Source organism: Silurus meridionalis, chromosome 1 (genome assembly GCF_014805685.1).
Source record: "Silurus meridionalis isolate SWU-2019-XX chromosome 1, ASM1480568v1, whole genome shotgun sequence".
NCBI lineage: Eukaryota > Metazoa > Chordata > Actinopteri > Siluriformes > Siluridae > Silurus > Silurus meridionalis.
The window spans coordinates 545,001-562,500 of NC_060884.1; the positions used below are offsets into that span (position 1 = coordinate 545,001).

The following is a 17,500-nucleotide window of genomic DNA, read 5'->3' on the forward strand; positions in this document are numbered from 1 at the left end:
GAACTAAAAATTTAAGTAAACAATCTGGTGTACTGAAACACAAAGAGCTACAATAAACATTTACATATGAATAAATATATATAGTAAATATAAGTATATAATCAGTTATAACGTGTAGGATGGACCCACAGCTCAACCAACTTTTTAAGCGAATGGAAAAAAACCAGAAATGTTACGATTGTTTTGTTCAGTTGAACTGGTGTTTGTATCTGAATCACCCTCATCATCACCGTTACCGTTTTTCTCCACATTAAAACAGCTCTGACCAGTCTAACATGTAGCGTCACGTACGTGTTTGGACCTATTTAAAACCTCTCGAGCGTGATGAAACTCGGAGCTCAGGTACGGTGGAGACGTGAAGGACAGATTCTTCTACAGATGTTCATAAGTTCTGCTGAAATATGACTGAACTCTTCTGAGTGAATAATTAGTGGCTGTGTGACAGATAGAACCTGGTGTTATGTTGATTCACTTTTCTTTCAGAATTTTATTAGGATTTATCATTGATATTACCGCATTTACCTAGTGGTCAAACATGGGTACTGCAACAACAAGCGAAACCCACTGGGACAGGAATCACACTGCCCCACACTCTGAATGAAGAGGTTGCGATAAAAGTCTCGTTTTTTATAAGAAAACAATCAGAATTGAATATAACGTTGAGGCAGGAACTATAAGTAAGGACAGAGTGTGTATGACGTATCAGACAATCGTTTCTTCTGTAACGTAGTAAAGGTTGATGGGGATTATGGAGAGAATGATGTCTGAGTGTATAAAATCACATCAAGGCTGAGGTACAAAGAACCTGGCAACCTTGTTTATAGTCAGTGTGATGCCCTTTTACCCAGTGAAACAGAGTTGTGTGGAAATCCCTCTCGCAGATGAATGATGTCTGATGCCTGCTTTAGATTTTCATGATCAGATGAACTAGCATGAGCATGAGAGACTCCACGTTTTGTTGATGTTATACGTCTCATTACATGGACCTTATAAACACAGCATTCAAAAAAGGCAACAGTCCAAAAAACATCTGAATCAGATCCAAGAACAACAAGTCACCATGAAGTTGTGTGCAAAAGCAACAGAGTCCATGAGATTAATCATTAAATCAGAAAGGAACTTGCAGATCTTTGAGATGTGATCAGCATGTATCATTACGCAGTATTAGCACACATTCTTTAAAGCAGTTTGTTTGAGACTGAAAGCTTTAAATGAGTTCAACTTGTGGCCTGGCAGAAGGTCACATGATTGCTTGGGTTTCTCAGGTTCCTTTATTCAAGTTTCGCACAATAGCAAAAAAAAAAAAACAGTCTTCAAAAATATGATAAACAACAAGAAGACATGTTACAACAATTTTACTGTTGTGGTGAAAAAAAAAACCCCTTAATCCATGAATACATTAAATGTCTTTCTCCATAGACGATGTACACCAAACACTGATTGCTAAACAATACACTGAGATTAGCACGATGACGGACAGAACAATCGCCGTAGTTACAATCTGTTATAGTGCGTTTATGCAGAAGTTTATTTTTTCCTGGTGTCCAGTGCTGTTAGGATCAGAACCTCAGTGTGAGTGTGTACAACACAATAATCCACTATTCACACCTGAACTTCCAGCCAATCACAATCCTCTATTCACACCTGAACTCCTTCCAGCCAATCACAATCCACTATTCACACCTGAACTTCCAGCCAATCACAATCCACTATTCACACCTGAACTTCCAGCCAATCACAATCCTCTATTCACACCTGAACTTCCAGCCAATCACAATCCACTATTCACACCTGAACTTCCAGCCAATCACAATCCACTATTCACACCTGAACTTCCAGCCAATCACAATCCTCTATTCACACCTGAACTTCCAGCCAATCACAATCCTCTATTCACACCTGAACTTCCAGCCAATCACAATCCACTATTCACACCTGAACTTCCAGCCAATCACAATCCACTATTCACACCTGAACTTCCAGCCAATCACAATCCACTATTCACACCTGAACTCCTTCCAGCCAATCACAATCCTCTATTCACACCTGAACTTCCAGCCAATCACAATCCTCTATCCAGCAGTAAAGCAACTCGTCTGGGAAAATGATGATGATGATGATGATGATGATAACCACATTTCTCTCATTGCACAACAATCACCAAACAAGACCAGACTGATCCTGGGTGTAAACCTGGGCACTGTAATGAAGGATCTTCAGAGAGAGAGGGAGAGAGAGAGAGAGAAAGAGAGAGAGAGAGAGAGAGAGAGAGAGAGAGAGAGAGAGAGAGAGTGAGAGAGAGAGAGAGAGAGAGAGAGAGAGAGAGAGAGAGAGAGAGAGAGAGAGAGAGAGAGAGAGAGAGAGAGAGAGAGAGAGAGAGAGAGAGAGAGAGAGAGAGAGAGAGAGAGAGAGAGAGAGAGAGAGAGACGTCTAATCATTCAAATATAATTGTGTTTTCACAGAGTTAAGACGAGCGTCGGCTCTCCCATTCTGAGTACGTTCACTTTCACACTGTATCTTTATGGTGCTGAATTTATTCTCTAACTTACATTCCAGAACACATTAATAGATCCACCCCCATCACTCTCTCTCTCTCTCTCTCTCTCTCTCTCTCTCTCTCTCTCTCTCTCTCTCTCTCTCTCTCTCTCTCTCTCTCTCTCTCTCTCTCTCTCTCTCCTCTCTCTCTCTCTCTCTCTCTCTCTCTCTTTCTTTTATTTGGTCTTCTGAGATCGTACCAAATTTCCACATGAACAGTTTCCTTTTTCTTCTCTGGGTTTAATTTAAATTCCTGGACTTTTCTGCTCCCGTAAGCATCAGTCCAGAAGTGAAAGTTTTTCTGGCGTCTTGTTACAGTCTGGTCACTGAGAGCGAAACTAAACGCATCCGTTCTGTGTTTTTCAGACCCTCTGCCTTCAGAGCCTCAGTATGATGAAGAGAAAGAAGGTATTGTTTATGTTCCTGATAATAATACTAACACACACACACACACACACACACACACACACACACACACACAAACACACACACAAAACAACACACACAAACACACACACACAAACACACACACACACACACACACTTTAACCTTTAATTACTTTACAATTAAATTTAATACTATTTGTATTGCTTGTGCACTTTAATACTAGTTAGTGTTTCAGTGTGTGTGTGTGTGTGTGTGTGTGTGTGTGTGTGTGTGTGATCTCGGTGTCTCTCTGACAGGATGTGATTAGACACAAATGGGGAAATTCCTGAGTTTCACTTTGCTTTATTTTAAAAATGACAGTTTCATGTGTGCATTAATAAAGAATCAATAATCTGTTACAAACTGATTTAAAACAACCAGAAATCTGATCAAACGTTTAAATACGTGAGGCGACACGTGAGGCGACACGTGAGCCCTGAACTCGAATGCTTTTCTGTTCTTTTTAAAGATATTTTTATCTGCAGATTTCATTTTCTCTGATTAAATCTCTGAGCAAAACAGGAAACAGGTCACTGTTTCAACTTGTTTATCAAAACATCATAAACTATATTCTATAAATCTGATTTACAGAACATGAGTATGTTATTAATCCTACACTATAGTTCAACTCAATATATAGAATAATATGCCATATTATATACCGCATAATACACTATAGTATTATTATTATTATTAGGATTCATATTAGTACCTTTTAGATCCATTGTACACATATAATAACATTATTAATACATATATCATTTCATAATAATAATAATAATAATAATAATAATGTAGCAATACAAACACTACTGTTTATTATATTACTACTATATATATATATATATATATATATATATATACAAAATATGTGTGTGTATTAATAATACAAGCAACTATACATTTTTTTACAAATGTTAATATTAAATACATTATAAAATGATGTAATATACTTCACTAATAATTATAATATTAATAATATGTCAGAAGCTATTCATTCTATACTGTAGTAATATAACACATTTATACAAACATATAATTTAAATATTTGTATATAATGAAATGTATATAACATTACTAACACACACACACACACACACACACACACACACATATACACACTCATTAGTTTGTGTATTGTGTGTTGTTTTATATTGGTTGTGTGATTATTTTGTATTGTGTGTTTTTCAGGCCTGGAGGGAAGTGTTTATAAGGAAACAGCTGATGGAAGACAGGATTTCTCTGTGTAACATTTGTGCAATGTAAATTACATACAGAAGTCAATAACGCGGTGCTCAGTCACGGCAAAACTTTACTCTCGACTAAATAGATTCCATTCGTATCAAAAACAAGCCAGTTATTGTTTAATGTCATGCGACTCTTTAGCGCAGATATTAATGTGACATTAAAGGCCAGTACAGATTGTGTTGTGTAGGAAGGGGTGGGTGCAGGGGGACAGGATGGGGGAAGGAGGAAACATTTTCCCACAGACTGGGAAAATTCCACAGTGTGAGATTTGGAGAAATACAGACTGATGGAAAAACAAAAAGTGAAAGTTTAGTTTGAACTCAGTTGTATTTGTTGTATAATTTGTGTTTATTTCTTTTCCTTTCTGGTTAATCTGATAGAATGAGCCGAGACGATTATCTGTGTGCTGAATTCTCCAGTAACAAGTTTTTCCTGTAGTACACACATATAACAACCATAATCTTCTTCCTGTGTTTGCTGAATAACACACTCTGGTGAATAATACACCAGGAAACTACTAACAGGTGTCTCATTGTTCCAGAGTCTGAGGTTACATTATTGATTAAGTATGTAAAAAGATTGAATACTATGAGGAAACTTCCATTACATGTTCACTAAAACAGCGACGTGCCTCTGGTGCTGCTGCATCAAACCTGCTTTATTTACATTATAATGTCAAGTTTTATCTCAGCCCCAATCTTACACACCCACACACACACACACACACACACCCTGTGCACTTTTTACAGCCCATAAAAAGGCCAAAGTTTAAAACTGTACATAGAGAATCTCCAGAATGCCGTCACTGAAAAAACGCTACTATTCTAGAAGCTGTAATGTAAATAAATTAATCAATAAATAATACACATTTTTTAAACATAAATAAAGATAAAAAAAATATATATAATAAATAACGCAGCCGAACTAGAGCACTAAAGACTGAGCCCCCTGCTGGATGGGACCGGTATTAAACTCAGAAGGATGAAGCCTACATGGGCCCCCTGGCACGGCCCTTTACTGTAAAATAAATGCCCTCAGGAGATTTTAGAGTGCAGTAAATTTCACTTTAAAATAAATCTAAAGAAACAGTTTGAATTCATTGTGTTTATTAGTGTGTGCAGAATCAGATCAGTGTGAGAGAAAAACCTGCAAGAGTGAAATCAGACTCAGGTGAAATCAGGTTTCGGGAGATATTTCTAGAAATCACTAAAAATCTAACTAAAATCTAGATTTTTTTTCTCTATTTTCATTATGCTGCTTCTGGACTGAAAATAATTTTTCTTAAATAACTGTTTAATTACTGTTTGAAAAATCTATAATACAGAAAAATAATGTCACATAAACACTGAATGAAAAATCTTGTTTTCACTGTTCTGTGACTTTTAAGTCTGTTTTTGCACTATATTACACATGCAGCTCATTCTGTATCAAACACCACCCTTTTATATGCCATGGTGTTTAATTTACTGTTTATCACTCTTACTTCTGATTTACACAAACCTGTGTTTTTGTGTGTATTTTTGTATTTTTACTGTAAAATAAAAACAAATAAAAATGTACTAAACTGAGTGGAGTTGGAGGTGTGGGAAATGTCATGTGCACACACACACACACACACACACACAATGGGAATGATCAATTAATGAAGACAGGAAGTTGTGACCATATAAGGAAAGTGGAGCAGAATCAGGTCAGATGGAGACACAGAGAGAAAACATCACATAATCCTGACATATCAACAGTATAGTGTTTTTATTAGATGGTGTATATTATATTTAACTGTCAAACTGTATTATATTTAATAACAGCCAGAAATAAATGACATGAAGAGTTTAGGAGTGTTTTGTTTGTCAGTATTGTAACGTATTAGAAAATAAAAGTCGACATAACTTTCCTGGATCATTTTTACTTTTTCTCGATTTTCTCGACAGGTAAAATGAGGAAGCAGCAGTTTTAACCCAAACCTGACGGTAAAATGAGGAAGCAGCAGTTTTAACCCAAACCTGACGGTAAGGAAGCTGAGAAATGAACCCCATATGAGCGTTTCAACAAAAAGCTGCTGAATGTGTACACAAGTGTGAACTGTGGAGTGCGAATGCTGCCATCTAGTGTTAAAACCTAAACATAACAACACACACATCAATACCAAATTAAACACATTTTTCAGAAACTTTGTGGGTTTCTGAAGTTTCACTGTAAAGAAACACTGATAAGAAAAATCATCTTTATTCTGACCTCCTTCACATCACACACATTACACATTTCACATTACAACTTACAGAGATTTTACAGTATCAAATCACACACAGAATCTTATACAGTCAGAATGAATGTCATCACTAAAGCAAGAAACACAATGAACACAATTCAACACAACTGCACCTCCACATACATCATCTCTAGCAGAAGCATCGATATTCACCTCCTCACATCACCCGGGGTTCCTGCGGTTCTCTGTAATGTTTCTGCACATTGTGGTTTTCCTGGGGATTTCAGATGAAGGCAATTTTTGAGTTTTTGTGTAAATTTTACAGGAAAGAAAACACAAAAGTAGAAACGGTTCATGAAACTGTTTTGAACTGTTTTGGTGAACTTTCTCCACCATGTCCAGCTTTTATCAAAAACACCGTCTTGTAAAGATCTTTATAAGTGTATCTGTGATCAGATCAGTTTCTTCTCCTCCGTCAGCTGCTGTGGAACGAAAGAAACAGTGATTAAATTCACATGAAGAGATTTGAGTTTGTGCAGTTTACAGACTCGAGATGATCCTGAAGGCCTCAGACTTCTTTAGTGTGAAGGCTGAAATGTGATTCAAAACATTTTCATGAGAAAGAAAAACTACATTTAAACAAAAGTCAGTGATTGTGTTTTTGGCAGAACAGAAGGAAAGTTTGTGAAATGATTTACCTGATAATAAAACACTAATCAAAAATATATAAATAATAATAAAAAGTAAAATGATTAAAATCTGCAGTAAAAACTAAACCCTCTGGTTGTTGAATAAAATGAAGATTTTCTCAGAACTTTAGATTTTCAGTGTCTTCATGGAGACTCAGTTTCCTCCCTGAAGGAAACTCTCCTGCTGTGGTTTGAGTTTATTATAAAGTGCAGTAATAAAGGAGGATTTTGTGAAAAGTTTCATAAAAGTTTAAATAGTAATTAATTACAAATTACAGTTTTGGAATCTGCTTTTATTGTGGATGGAAACAGTAACAGTTGTCATGAGATGAGATGAGATGAGATGAGATGAGATGAGAATTGTCTGCCTGATGCACTATCATGTGTTGTAGGGATTGGGGCGGGGTGAGTGCAGAAATAAACAACATGACATTTTCTTTATTTCTGCACTCGACCCGCCCCAATCCCTACAATTCCTTCTCTGAAGCTTTCGTTTTTGATCCAGAGCTGTAGTGTACCGGACACTGCAAACCGAACCCCCAGAACCGGGCCAGGAGAACAGAGTGTGTTAGAAACCCAGGACACATCATACAGACTTCAGCGGCACACGTCAGGTGCGGGTTCTGGACGGAATCTGGACGGAATCTGGGTGTTTCCGTTTCCTCCCCGTGTTCTTTCCGTTTTCTAGACGGGTTCTGTGCGGGTTCTGTGTGTGTCTGGGTTCTGTGCGGGTTCTGGGTGTGTTCTCTTTTGTAACTCCATAAAGTTATTATATTATTATTATATGTTATATGTTGACTTTACACCTAGTGGTAGAACTTCGGGACCTGCAACTAGTTCTGCTCAACGCCCATTATACTAGTGTCTATCAAAGTGTGGGGTGGAGACATTACAGAGACATTACAGAGACATTAATGCAGACCTGGACAAACTACGGCCCGCGGGCCACATCCGGCCCTTTGTACGTCCCTGTCCGGCCCGCGTGAGGACAATCATTAATTACAGGGATGCACTGAAAATTCGGCTGAAAAACCAAAATCACCGAAACAACACGCAGAAACACAAATGTAATGACGCAATAAAAAGCGCAGCAGCACACGGATATCTGGATCAGAGCAACATGTCTCCGGTGTGGACTTATTTCAATATCTCAGAGAAAGACCCACGGAGAGCGATTTGCCAAATATGCAAGTTCAAGAGGGGGGTGTATCTGTTTCTCCACGTCGGGTTTAATTTATCACCTGAAATCCAAACATCCCGATTTCCTTCTAAATATGAGAAGAACGCGACGCAGAAAAGTAAAGTGAATTCGCGCATGCGCACTCCGTCTGTAGAGGACGTTTTTGAAAAGGCAGGAAAGTTTTGCAGTGATGTGCCGAGGAAAAAGGCATCACACAAAAACTTCTAGACTTCATTGTTTAGATCAGTGGTCTCCAGTGGATCGACGGGTTGATCTTTAAAACATTCCCCGTGGATCCCGAACATGATAATAATCAATAATGATTATATTATAATATTACTTATTACAGGCTCTTCTTAATGCTGTACATTAGAACGTTCCATTCACTTGAATGAGCTTCCAAACGTTCAGCAGTCAATTATTTTCCTTTAACAGATCCGCTGCTAATAATAATTGACTGCTGTCTGTCTGTCAATACTATGAATGGTAACAAATAAATAACAATAATTTATAATGATAAATAAAACACTTTTGTAATTGATTTATTCTTTGAACTGCAGTGCAGTGATTTTAGTGAGGTTAGTACGCACTCATAGCCACAAATACAATGCTTCTAATAATTGACAATCTTTTCTTTCGGTTTTTGGTTTCAGACAGGAATTTTCATTTCAGTGCATCCCTAAAATATTATCGTTGGTGTGGCCCCTGTAAAAATTAATTGCCCCCCCCTGCTTTACAGAGACGTTACAGAGACAATACAGAGACAATACAAAGACATTACAGAGACATTACAGAGACGTTACAGAGACGTTGCAGAGATGTTGCAGAGACAATACAGAGACAATACAGAGACATTACAGAGACATTGCAGGCGATAAACGGCAGGATTTTGTGTTCTTCATTAATCTTTATTTATGATTTTCTCTATTAAAAATAAAGTTCATAAACTCAAAGCAACTCAAACAAACAAATGAGTCAATAAATCAAGTAAATTAAAACATCAGTTATGGATCCAAACACAACTACACTTGTATTTTCTCTGTTTATGGATTTGATGTAATTGATTTAGAACTGGATTTTTCTGCTCGGACTGTAAATGTAAACTTCAGGGTCAGTAAAATATTTTGTTTGTGTTTCAGGCTGATCTTCTTGATGTAAAGTCTCCTGGCGTTAACGTGGACACATGGCTTCAGTGGCTCTCCTGTTCTTTGGGTTGATGTTTTCTGTACACACTGGAAATTCTTTTGCGAGTAAGTAAAATATTATTTTATGTTTTATCATCAAATGTGAATAAAAGAATCAATTTAATAACTTATATAAAGTTATTTATGTCAGGAATCCACCTGCCATGCCCCCTTTGGCGGCTGTCATGCCTCCGCTTTCTCTGAAGCTCCCGGCTTCAATTGTACACACCTGGGACTCATTACTCACTCATCCCCAGCACATAAATACACCCCTCACTCACACTCACTCTCCGTCCGTTACTGTTCGTATATGTTTGTTGATATGCGTATTCCTTCGCTTTCCTTCTGTTTTGGACTCCACACTCTCTCTACTACTACACTTCCTCCCAAAGGGCTTACCACAGATATCTCTCTCTCACTCTTTGGGTTTCTATGGACTGCAGTGTGTGTGTTTGTGTATAACTCTCTCTCTCTCTCTCTCTCTTATTCTCTCTCTCTCTCTCTCTCTCGTCATTAAACATACAGCGATTTATACTCCGGCTTTCGCCTCCGTTCATCGCTGCATGACAATTTATAATAAAGTTCACAGTAATGCACACTGTCCTGGGGTTAGTGGATTAGGGATAATGTTGAGCTGTTGCCTGATTGATGATACATTTCTGGTGTGTTTTTATTAAATCATATTTCTTTTTCTTCATCAGGTCTGTTAAAACTGAAATGTGAGTCTGCAGTAGGAGTCATCAGTCAGAACACAAACATCCCGTGCAGCATTGACTCTCGGTATAAGTCTGTTATTCGCACAGTGTTTATAAAGCGGATTGGAGAGAAAAAACCCTGTTTCATATACCAACCACACGAGAACACAATCACAGGAGACCCACGATTTAAAGTTCTAGGTGGTTCATCATTACAGCTTCAGAACACTGCCATCTCAGATGAAGGTGCATATAAATATTTCATCAGCACCACTGTGGGCTGGGATACAATGAAATTCACAATCAGTGTCACAGGTAAGAGAGAGAAAAATCCTCCTTCACATTCTGTCACTTCAGAATCCAAACTTCACTGTTATTTATGTGACTTGATGAGATGTTTGTATTTTTGTACTTCTACTTCGTTCAACAAATATCAAGAAGAAGGAGGGAGCAACTTATACCTGGAGAGAAAAGGTGATTATTATTATTATTATTATTATTATTATTATTATTATTGTCTCGTAGTAATTTGACAATATTCCTGAAAGTTATCATTTTGTAAAATTGTGTTTTATACACTGCATTCAGAGACAAATCACTTTCACCAGCTTTACAATCTGATACTACAATCATTCACATCCATTTTCTTTCTAATGAATCTGCACTCAGTTCTCCATAATGATGGAGTGAAAACAGAATTCTAGAAACATTTGTACATTTATTACAATAAAAACGCTGAATCTCACATGTCCATAAGTATTCAGACACTTTACTCAGTATCTTTTAGAACTGGAGTCAAACAGTTCAATCCTGGTTTCATCATACCAGAGAATCTTGTTCCTCACAGTCTGAGAGTCCTCCAGGTGCTTCCATGGGTTTTGCAATTAGAAGTTTCCATCTATCCACTCTGCCATGAAGCCTAGATTGTTAGCGAGCTGCAGTGATGGTTGTCCTTCTGGAACTTTGACCTCATGGTTTGGTTTTTGCTCTGATCTGCATTGTCAGCTGTGAGACCTTCTACAGAGACGTGTGTGTCTTTCCAACTCATTAAATCATGTCCAAGCTCCAACCTTCTCCACAAGTAGACTCCAGTCAAGGAGCAGAAACATCTCAGTAATGATCAGGAGAAATGGGAGGCACCTGAGCTCATTTTCAAGTGTTGGTGTGAAGTGTCTGAATACTTATGGACTAATGTACAGATGTTTCTAGAATTCTGATTTCACTGAGTGCAGATTCTTGTGAATGATTGTAGTATCAGACTGTAAAATTGGATTCTATCTGGATGCACTGTGATCGTTTTCCAGATCATTCGACCTTCATGTGTTATTGACTGAACATCTTTATGTTTTTGTGCATACAATTTAGTTGTAACCAGATTAATAAATACATTTTTACTTTTATGGTAAACATCATAAAGAAGATCATAAAACTGAAATCAGTGTTACATGGACCATCATTATTGTCGTGGTGGTGATTGGGTGTCTCATCATCATACTCCTGGTAGTTCTCTGGTTCACACGAAAGTACCTGCACTGTAAGTACTGAAGTTTCTTTTTAACTTTAAATAATTATGAAATGAAACTTCTCACTGTGCTGAGATACAAAGAGACACAGAACATTCCATTTACATCCAAACTGCAATAGAGGAAGACGATTCCATGTGTGTTTCATCTTTAATGTTTATTACCATGTAAATAGATGCAGAAGAAAATGAATATAATATAGAAGTGAAAGTCCATGGTGAGGTGTGTGTGTGTGTGTGTGTGTGTGTGTGTGTGTGTGTGTGTGTGTGTGGTGTGTGTGTGTGTGTGTGGGTGTGTGTGTGTGTGTGTGTGTGTGTGTGTGTGTGTGTGTGTGTGTTCTCTAATTTCACACTGAGTGTGTATTTAAGTACAAAGATCAGAGATTTCCAGCCTGAGAGAAACTTTAGTAATGTGATGTATGTGCTTGTTTTTTACAGCGTTAAGAAAAGCAAAGTCTATGGAATTACCCTGTAAGAGCTCTCTGTGTGTGTGTGTGTGTGTGTGTGTGTGTGTGTGTGTGTGTGTGTGTGTGTGTGTGTGTGTTCCCAGAACATGGACACTGATATTTCTTTACATTCTCTCTTTCCCACACACACACACACACACACACACACACACACACACACACACACACACACACACACACTCTCTCTATTTTTACTAAAGTGTTTGTAAAATGACAACATAAAGAAATTTCTGTATTTTCTACTTTTCTCTTGTATGAAGTCTTGTATTTATTTATCTTGTATTGGGCCGTGTTTCTGACAGAAATGTCTCATATATTTCTTTTTTCCAGGGAACTTCTCTAAACCTGCTGATGTTGATGAGAAATTCGGTACACTTCAGATTCCTAACGGTTCACTAAAATCAGACACAATTGCAAAATCTGAAATACAGTCATTTATTCTCCTTTTCTTCTATGATGGAAATATTTCTGTGGTTTTCATATAAAGTGGAGCAACAACTCCTTGTTCAAAAGCTATAAACTCTATTATTTCTATTATATCTGCAGCAGCTGAACAGAATTTGATCACACTGGTTTGATTTAGAGTAAAGTGTGAAGAGTTTATTAAGCAGGATTTATTTAATAAACATCTATTAAATTCTACTAAATGATATTTTGTAGAAAATGTTTGTAAAAATGTGCTTTGTAAAGTTTGATCTTGTTGTTGTTTGTTTTTCAGCACTGAATGAACCTGTTAATAATCCATATAAGAAGCAGCTGATGCCTGAAGAGAATGTGACAGAGTCTCGTCTGATTTTATGAATCGTTCTGTAAAAGCTTTATTACATGACGCTGAGTTTACAGACACAATCATCACATCTTCTTTTAAAATTCTTTCTCTTTATAGAAGTTTATAGATGTGATGATAAGACAGGATGCTCGTATCTGTCACACAGTTTTAATATCGGAGCTTTGTTTCCTGAGTGGGATGCTGTTATTCTGTAGATAAACATTAATGATCAATAATATAAAGTTTAGTGTGTGGAGGTTTTTTGTTTTTGAAGTATAAAGAAAAGGTTTTTATGTTTAAAGGTGCTTTTTAATGGTATTATTTGTTTCCTGTACTGATCTGAGTTGATCTGGGTTCATTCTAAACATAATCATAACTCTTTTTGGAAGTCTTCGAGTCGTAACCTCCTGGTAGAAGTAGCTCAGATATGGCTTAAATAAACTTCATACTTAAAGACGTTCATTAAGAAATTCATAACACCAGCATTCACCATCAGACCCACAAAACAGTGTTTTACAGTTTACTCAGCAGTTACATGTATTTTATTTTGTATTATATATATATATACAGAATATTTTACTGTAAAAAAGATGACTGTATAATGGTATTTTTTTTATCTCAAATATTTTTCTTCAGTCGAAAAACCTGTAACGCACTTCTTTTTTTAATAAAATATTTACAATATTATGAAGATGATTTAAGAATCTGTAAGTAACTTCTCTAAGCCTCGTGTTTGGTCTCAGTGTCTCTGGTTTTGTTCTAGTGTCTGGTTTCCTCAGGTTTGTTCTTGGTCCAGCTCAGTTTCTGCTCTCTGCACATCGCCTGACCTCCACCTGCTCTCTGACCTGGTTTTGGTCTCACATTTTGGACGTCTGTGAGCTTCAGAAATGAAACTTTTGTTTATTTGCACTGTTTCTTTTGGATGTATTTAAACCAGGAAATGTCTGAAACACACAGCGTTCTGGAAATATAGCGAGCTTTATTTACTACAAGCGAACTTTAGAGAACAGTTTAACAAACATTGAAGCACAGAACAGTACAGAACAGAACAGTACAGAACAGTAAAGAACAGCACAGTACAGAACAGCACAGAACAGTACAGAACAGTAAAGAACAGCACAGAACAGTACAGAACAGTACAGAACAGAACAGTACAGAACAGCACAGTACAGAACAGTACAGTAAAGAACAGTACAGAACAGTACAGTAAAGAACAGCACAGAACAGTACAGAACAGCACAGAACAGTACAGAACAGAACCAGGACATCAGTTTCTGGAAGTTCATGTTGTAAGTTCATCATGGACATGTTCTTTGCTCCTTCAGCAGCTTGTTACTAATATGAACTGTCTTATGTAACTCCATAGCAGTGTTGCCAGATCTCGCAAAAACAAACCCAAAATAAGAAACTTGCCTCCCAAAAAAAAGCCAAAACAGTCAAATTGTATGAAATATAAGAGAGACGTCACCAGATCAGTTGATTTTATTGTGCATTTTACACATAAACATTTCGAAAATATGGTAGTCTCCCTGTAATGTCACTTTATATGCCTTAAACAAAACCAGCTGATCAACGCAGAATGAGGAAATGCATGAATTTTAGGGGAAACACCAACTAATCAAAAACCTTTTACAATAATTGCATTGAAAACATTGAAAAGTAATCTACACACACCTTTTCCACCAGCAGGTGGCGACAGTGAGCCACTTTGATACAACATTTCTACCAACACGATAAATAAATATAACACAAAAAATAAAGCAATTATTAAAGAAGTTACAGATATTGGATCTGATTTATTCTGTAACTCACTACAGTGCTTATTCTACAGCGGGTCCAGAGCCACAGCCAGGTACACCCTGACCAGGGTGGCAATCCATCACATAAACACAAACACATACACACACTCACTCTGGGCAGTTTGGAAATGTCAGTTAGCCTGGTATTGGACTGTGGGGGGAACCTTAGGAGAAAACCCACCAAGCACAGGGAGGAAATGGAAACTCCACACACACACACACACACACACACACACACACACACATGAAGTCAGGACACAAACCCTCAGCCCAGGAGGTCAGTTGTGAGGCCACACTGCTCACCACTTTGCCGCACTGCCGCCCAGACCTCAGTTAAAGTATACAATCATCTCCCACTCGAGTCCAGTCATTTAGTGCAGTCTCTTTTTCCCAAACAGTATTATGTTTGTATTATGTTTTATGTTTGTGTCAAACAGGACTCTGAGTTGTGGATGGGGGAAGGTGAGGAGTGAAGGGAAAGAGTTTGTGGATACACCAAACACACACACACACACACACACACACACACACACACACACACACACACACACACACACACACAAATATTTTGCTAACCTGTTTTCATTTATTCTCTGGTTTCTTTATTTAATTTAAAGGGAGGGCACAAAGTTCTGGTCATTACATCATTTCCAAACTTGTACCCTGAGACGTTTAAATCATCAAACCGGAAACAAAAGCAGGCCAGGAGAAGCGTGTGAGATCCAACAGCTCATATATGAGTTTCTCAGCCCATGTCGGTGTTATATGGTGACTCACACACAGGTTTTAACCACAGTGTAAAGAGCAGAGAGAAATGTTTATTTAAAGAAGACAAGTATCTGTGACTATATAAGGAACGTTCAGCTTCAAAAGACGTTTTTACGCTGTGCTATAATAATAATACTACAGTAATACCTGCATGAGTACATGAACTGAAGTATATTTTACTACAAACTAAATATCAATATTAAAAATATAAAATAAAATGAATCTATTAAACTTTACTTCACTATACTGTAGTTTATTTACAGGCCCAGTGGCAACCTGGCAGTGCTGGGATTCGAACCCATGACCTTCTGATGCACAGTTAAACTGGTTCAAGTAAACAAATAAACAAATTGTAATATAAACTCATATTTGCAAATGTATTAAAAATGAACAAATGAACTGTTCAGGTATTAACTACAGTATGAATATTTTCTGTTTGAAGGCGTCACATGCTGCGCTGAATGTGTTCACAACTGGACTAGTTTAAGGACCCAATCCAGGGAAATTTGCAGTTTATTTCAGAAAATCTGAAATAAATTTCTATCAATAGCAACAACTGAAGGTTAACAGTTAACAAACACCACAACACCATGACACGGTTAAAGCTTCAGCATTTCCATGATGTTTGAGGTGAACATTAACTGAAGATCTTGAAAGTATCTAATAAAGTGGACTGTAAGTGTATGGAAAAGTGATATGAAATTGAAGTGAATATTCTGAGCACAGATCACATAGAGGAGGTGCTTACTGTCAACACAGCACATCTGTCTATTTCCTTTACCTGATGTGACTTTCGTTTTACACTCTGCCCCCTCTCAGGGGAAATAAAGCACATGTTTCTCCTCTTCAAAAACGATCAAAATGGCATTAAATCCTCTTTGGTGCAGAAACAATCTTCTGTTCTTTGTGTTGATGTCTGTAGGTTTTGGAAAGTCAGCTGACAGTAAGTGTGATATTACACTGAATGTTAAATTGTTGCGGTTTAAACATAACACGTCTTTAAAAAAAGAGGAACAGAATCTCAAGATGTTACAGAAAAATGTTGGTATGTGAGTAAAGACAGTAAAATGTTGCTGTCTACCAGAGAATATTGATATATTTAAAGACAAACGTTCATCATATCAAACACCTCATTTTTCTTTACTTAAGCAGAAATGTAGAAAATGCTTTATTTTTCTTTACATTGCCTCATTAGTGTGACGTGTTAAACGCTGTTAGATCATCAGGTTTTGTGCTTTTTGTGAGTATGAAGTATAAGAGAATGTTCCCTCATGACCACACAATAAAGCCAAGTTTAAAATGGAGAATAATACCAACATGAACTTCAAGTTAAGCTGAAATGTTCTCTATAAAAGCTTCATCACTTAGTAGGTGGAGTTGAATAGGGGGAACCATTTCCCAAAAAGCCAGATATGATAGAATTCATACACTTTTTAGAGATTTTTGGTTTTGGAGATACTGTTGGTTTCTTGGTAGATCCTTTGATATTTGATGCCCTGATTGATTTTCATTTTCAGCTCTGTTTAAACTGAAATGTGAGTCTGCAGTAGGAGTCATCAGTCAGAACACAAACATCCCGTGCAGCATCGAGTCTCAGAAAAAGCCTGTTTCTATTAACACAGTGGTTTTAAAGCGGCTTGAAGAGGAAAAACCCTGTTTCATATACCAACCACACGAGAACACAATCGCAGGAGACCCACGATTTAAAGTTCTAGGTGGTTCATCATTACAGCTTCAGAACACTGCCATCTCAGATGAAGGTGAATATGAATATGACATCAGGACCAGCCTGGGTGAAGATCTAATAAAATTCACAATCAGTGTCACAGGTAAGAGAGAGAAAAATCCTCCTTCACATTCTGTCACTTCAGAATCCAAACTTCACTGTTATTTATGTGACTTGATGAGATGTTTGGATTTTTGTACCATGTGACATTTTAATGCAGACCTGGACAAACTACGGCCCGTGGGCCACATCCAGCCCTTTGTACGTCCCTGTCCGGCCCGC

The 17,500-nt window shown here is 37.3% G+C and overlaps 3 protein-coding genes across 5 annotated transcripts in view; all 3 read left to right on the forward strand.

The window, feature by feature from the left end:
• The window catches only part of LOC124384894 (butyrophilin subfamily 1 member A1-like), a 12,279-nt gene extending 6,501 nt beyond the window's left edge, over window positions 1-5,778 (forward strand). The window contains exons 6-8 of one of the 2 annotated variants that reach the window (XM_046847892.1): window positions 2,463-2,494; window positions 2,902-2,943; window positions 4,154-5,778. In XM_046847892.1, coding sequence (XP_046703848.1) covers window positions 2,463-2,494 — 32 coding nt within the window. In that variant the 3' untranslated portion in view covers window positions 2,902-2,943; window positions 4,154-5,778. The remainder of the gene's footprint in view (window positions 1-2,462; window positions 2,495-2,901; window positions 2,944-4,153) is intronic. The other variant, XM_046847884.1, reaches the window with a different exon arrangement.
• A 382-nt stretch (window positions 5,779-6,160) lies between these two features.
• LOC124384915 lies at window positions 6,161-13,565 on the forward strand. 2 transcript variants are annotated; one of them, XM_046847908.1, is made up of 9 exons: window positions 6,161-6,219; window positions 7,614-7,722; window positions 9,428-9,538; window positions 10,174-10,482; window positions 10,606-10,641; window positions 11,585-11,701; window positions 12,128-12,160; window positions 12,487-12,525; window positions 12,875-13,565. In XM_046847908.1, the coding sequence occupies exons 3-9, from the start codon at window positions 9,472-9,474 to the stop codon at window positions 12,955-12,957; spliced, it is 684 nt and encodes a 227-aa protein (XP_046703864.1). In that variant the 5' UTR covers window positions 6,161-6,219; window positions 7,614-7,722; window positions 9,428-9,471; the 3' UTR covers window positions 12,958-13,565. The 2 variants fall into 2 exon arrangements, with proteins under 2 accessions (XP_046703864.1, XP_046703872.1); XM_046847916.1 differs by lacking the exon at window positions 6,161-6,219 and having other exon boundaries at window positions 7,585-7,722; window positions 11,588-11,701.
• Window positions 13,566-16,299: 2,734 nt separating this feature from the next.
• The window catches only part of LOC124384908, a 2,204-nt gene continuing 1,003 nt past the window's right edge, over window positions 16,300-17,500 (forward strand). Inside the window, exons 1-2 of the mRNA XM_046847901.1 lie at window positions 16,300-16,435; window positions 17,010-17,321. Of these exons, the coding sequence (XP_046703857.1) occupies window positions 16,354-16,435; window positions 17,010-17,321 (394 nt within the window). The 5' untranslated portion in view covers window positions 16,300-16,353. The remainder of the gene's footprint in view (window positions 16,436-17,009; window positions 17,322-17,500) is intronic.

Excerpts from the sequence above, each read along its gene's own strand:
- LOC124384915 (XM_046847908.1), top strand. The coding sequence starts at position 9,472 with ATGGCTTCAGTGGCTCTCCTGTTCTTTGGGTTGATGTTTTCTGTACAC. Across the intron at positions 9,539-10,173 it reads CACTGGAAATTCTTTTGCGA|GTCTGTTAAAACTGAAATGT; the intron begins GTAAGTAAAATA and ends TTTCTTCATCAG. Across the intron at positions 11,702-12,127 it reads CACACGAAAGTACCTGCACT|CGTTAAGAAAAGCAAAGTCT; the intron begins GTAAGTACTGAA and ends TGTTTTTTACAG.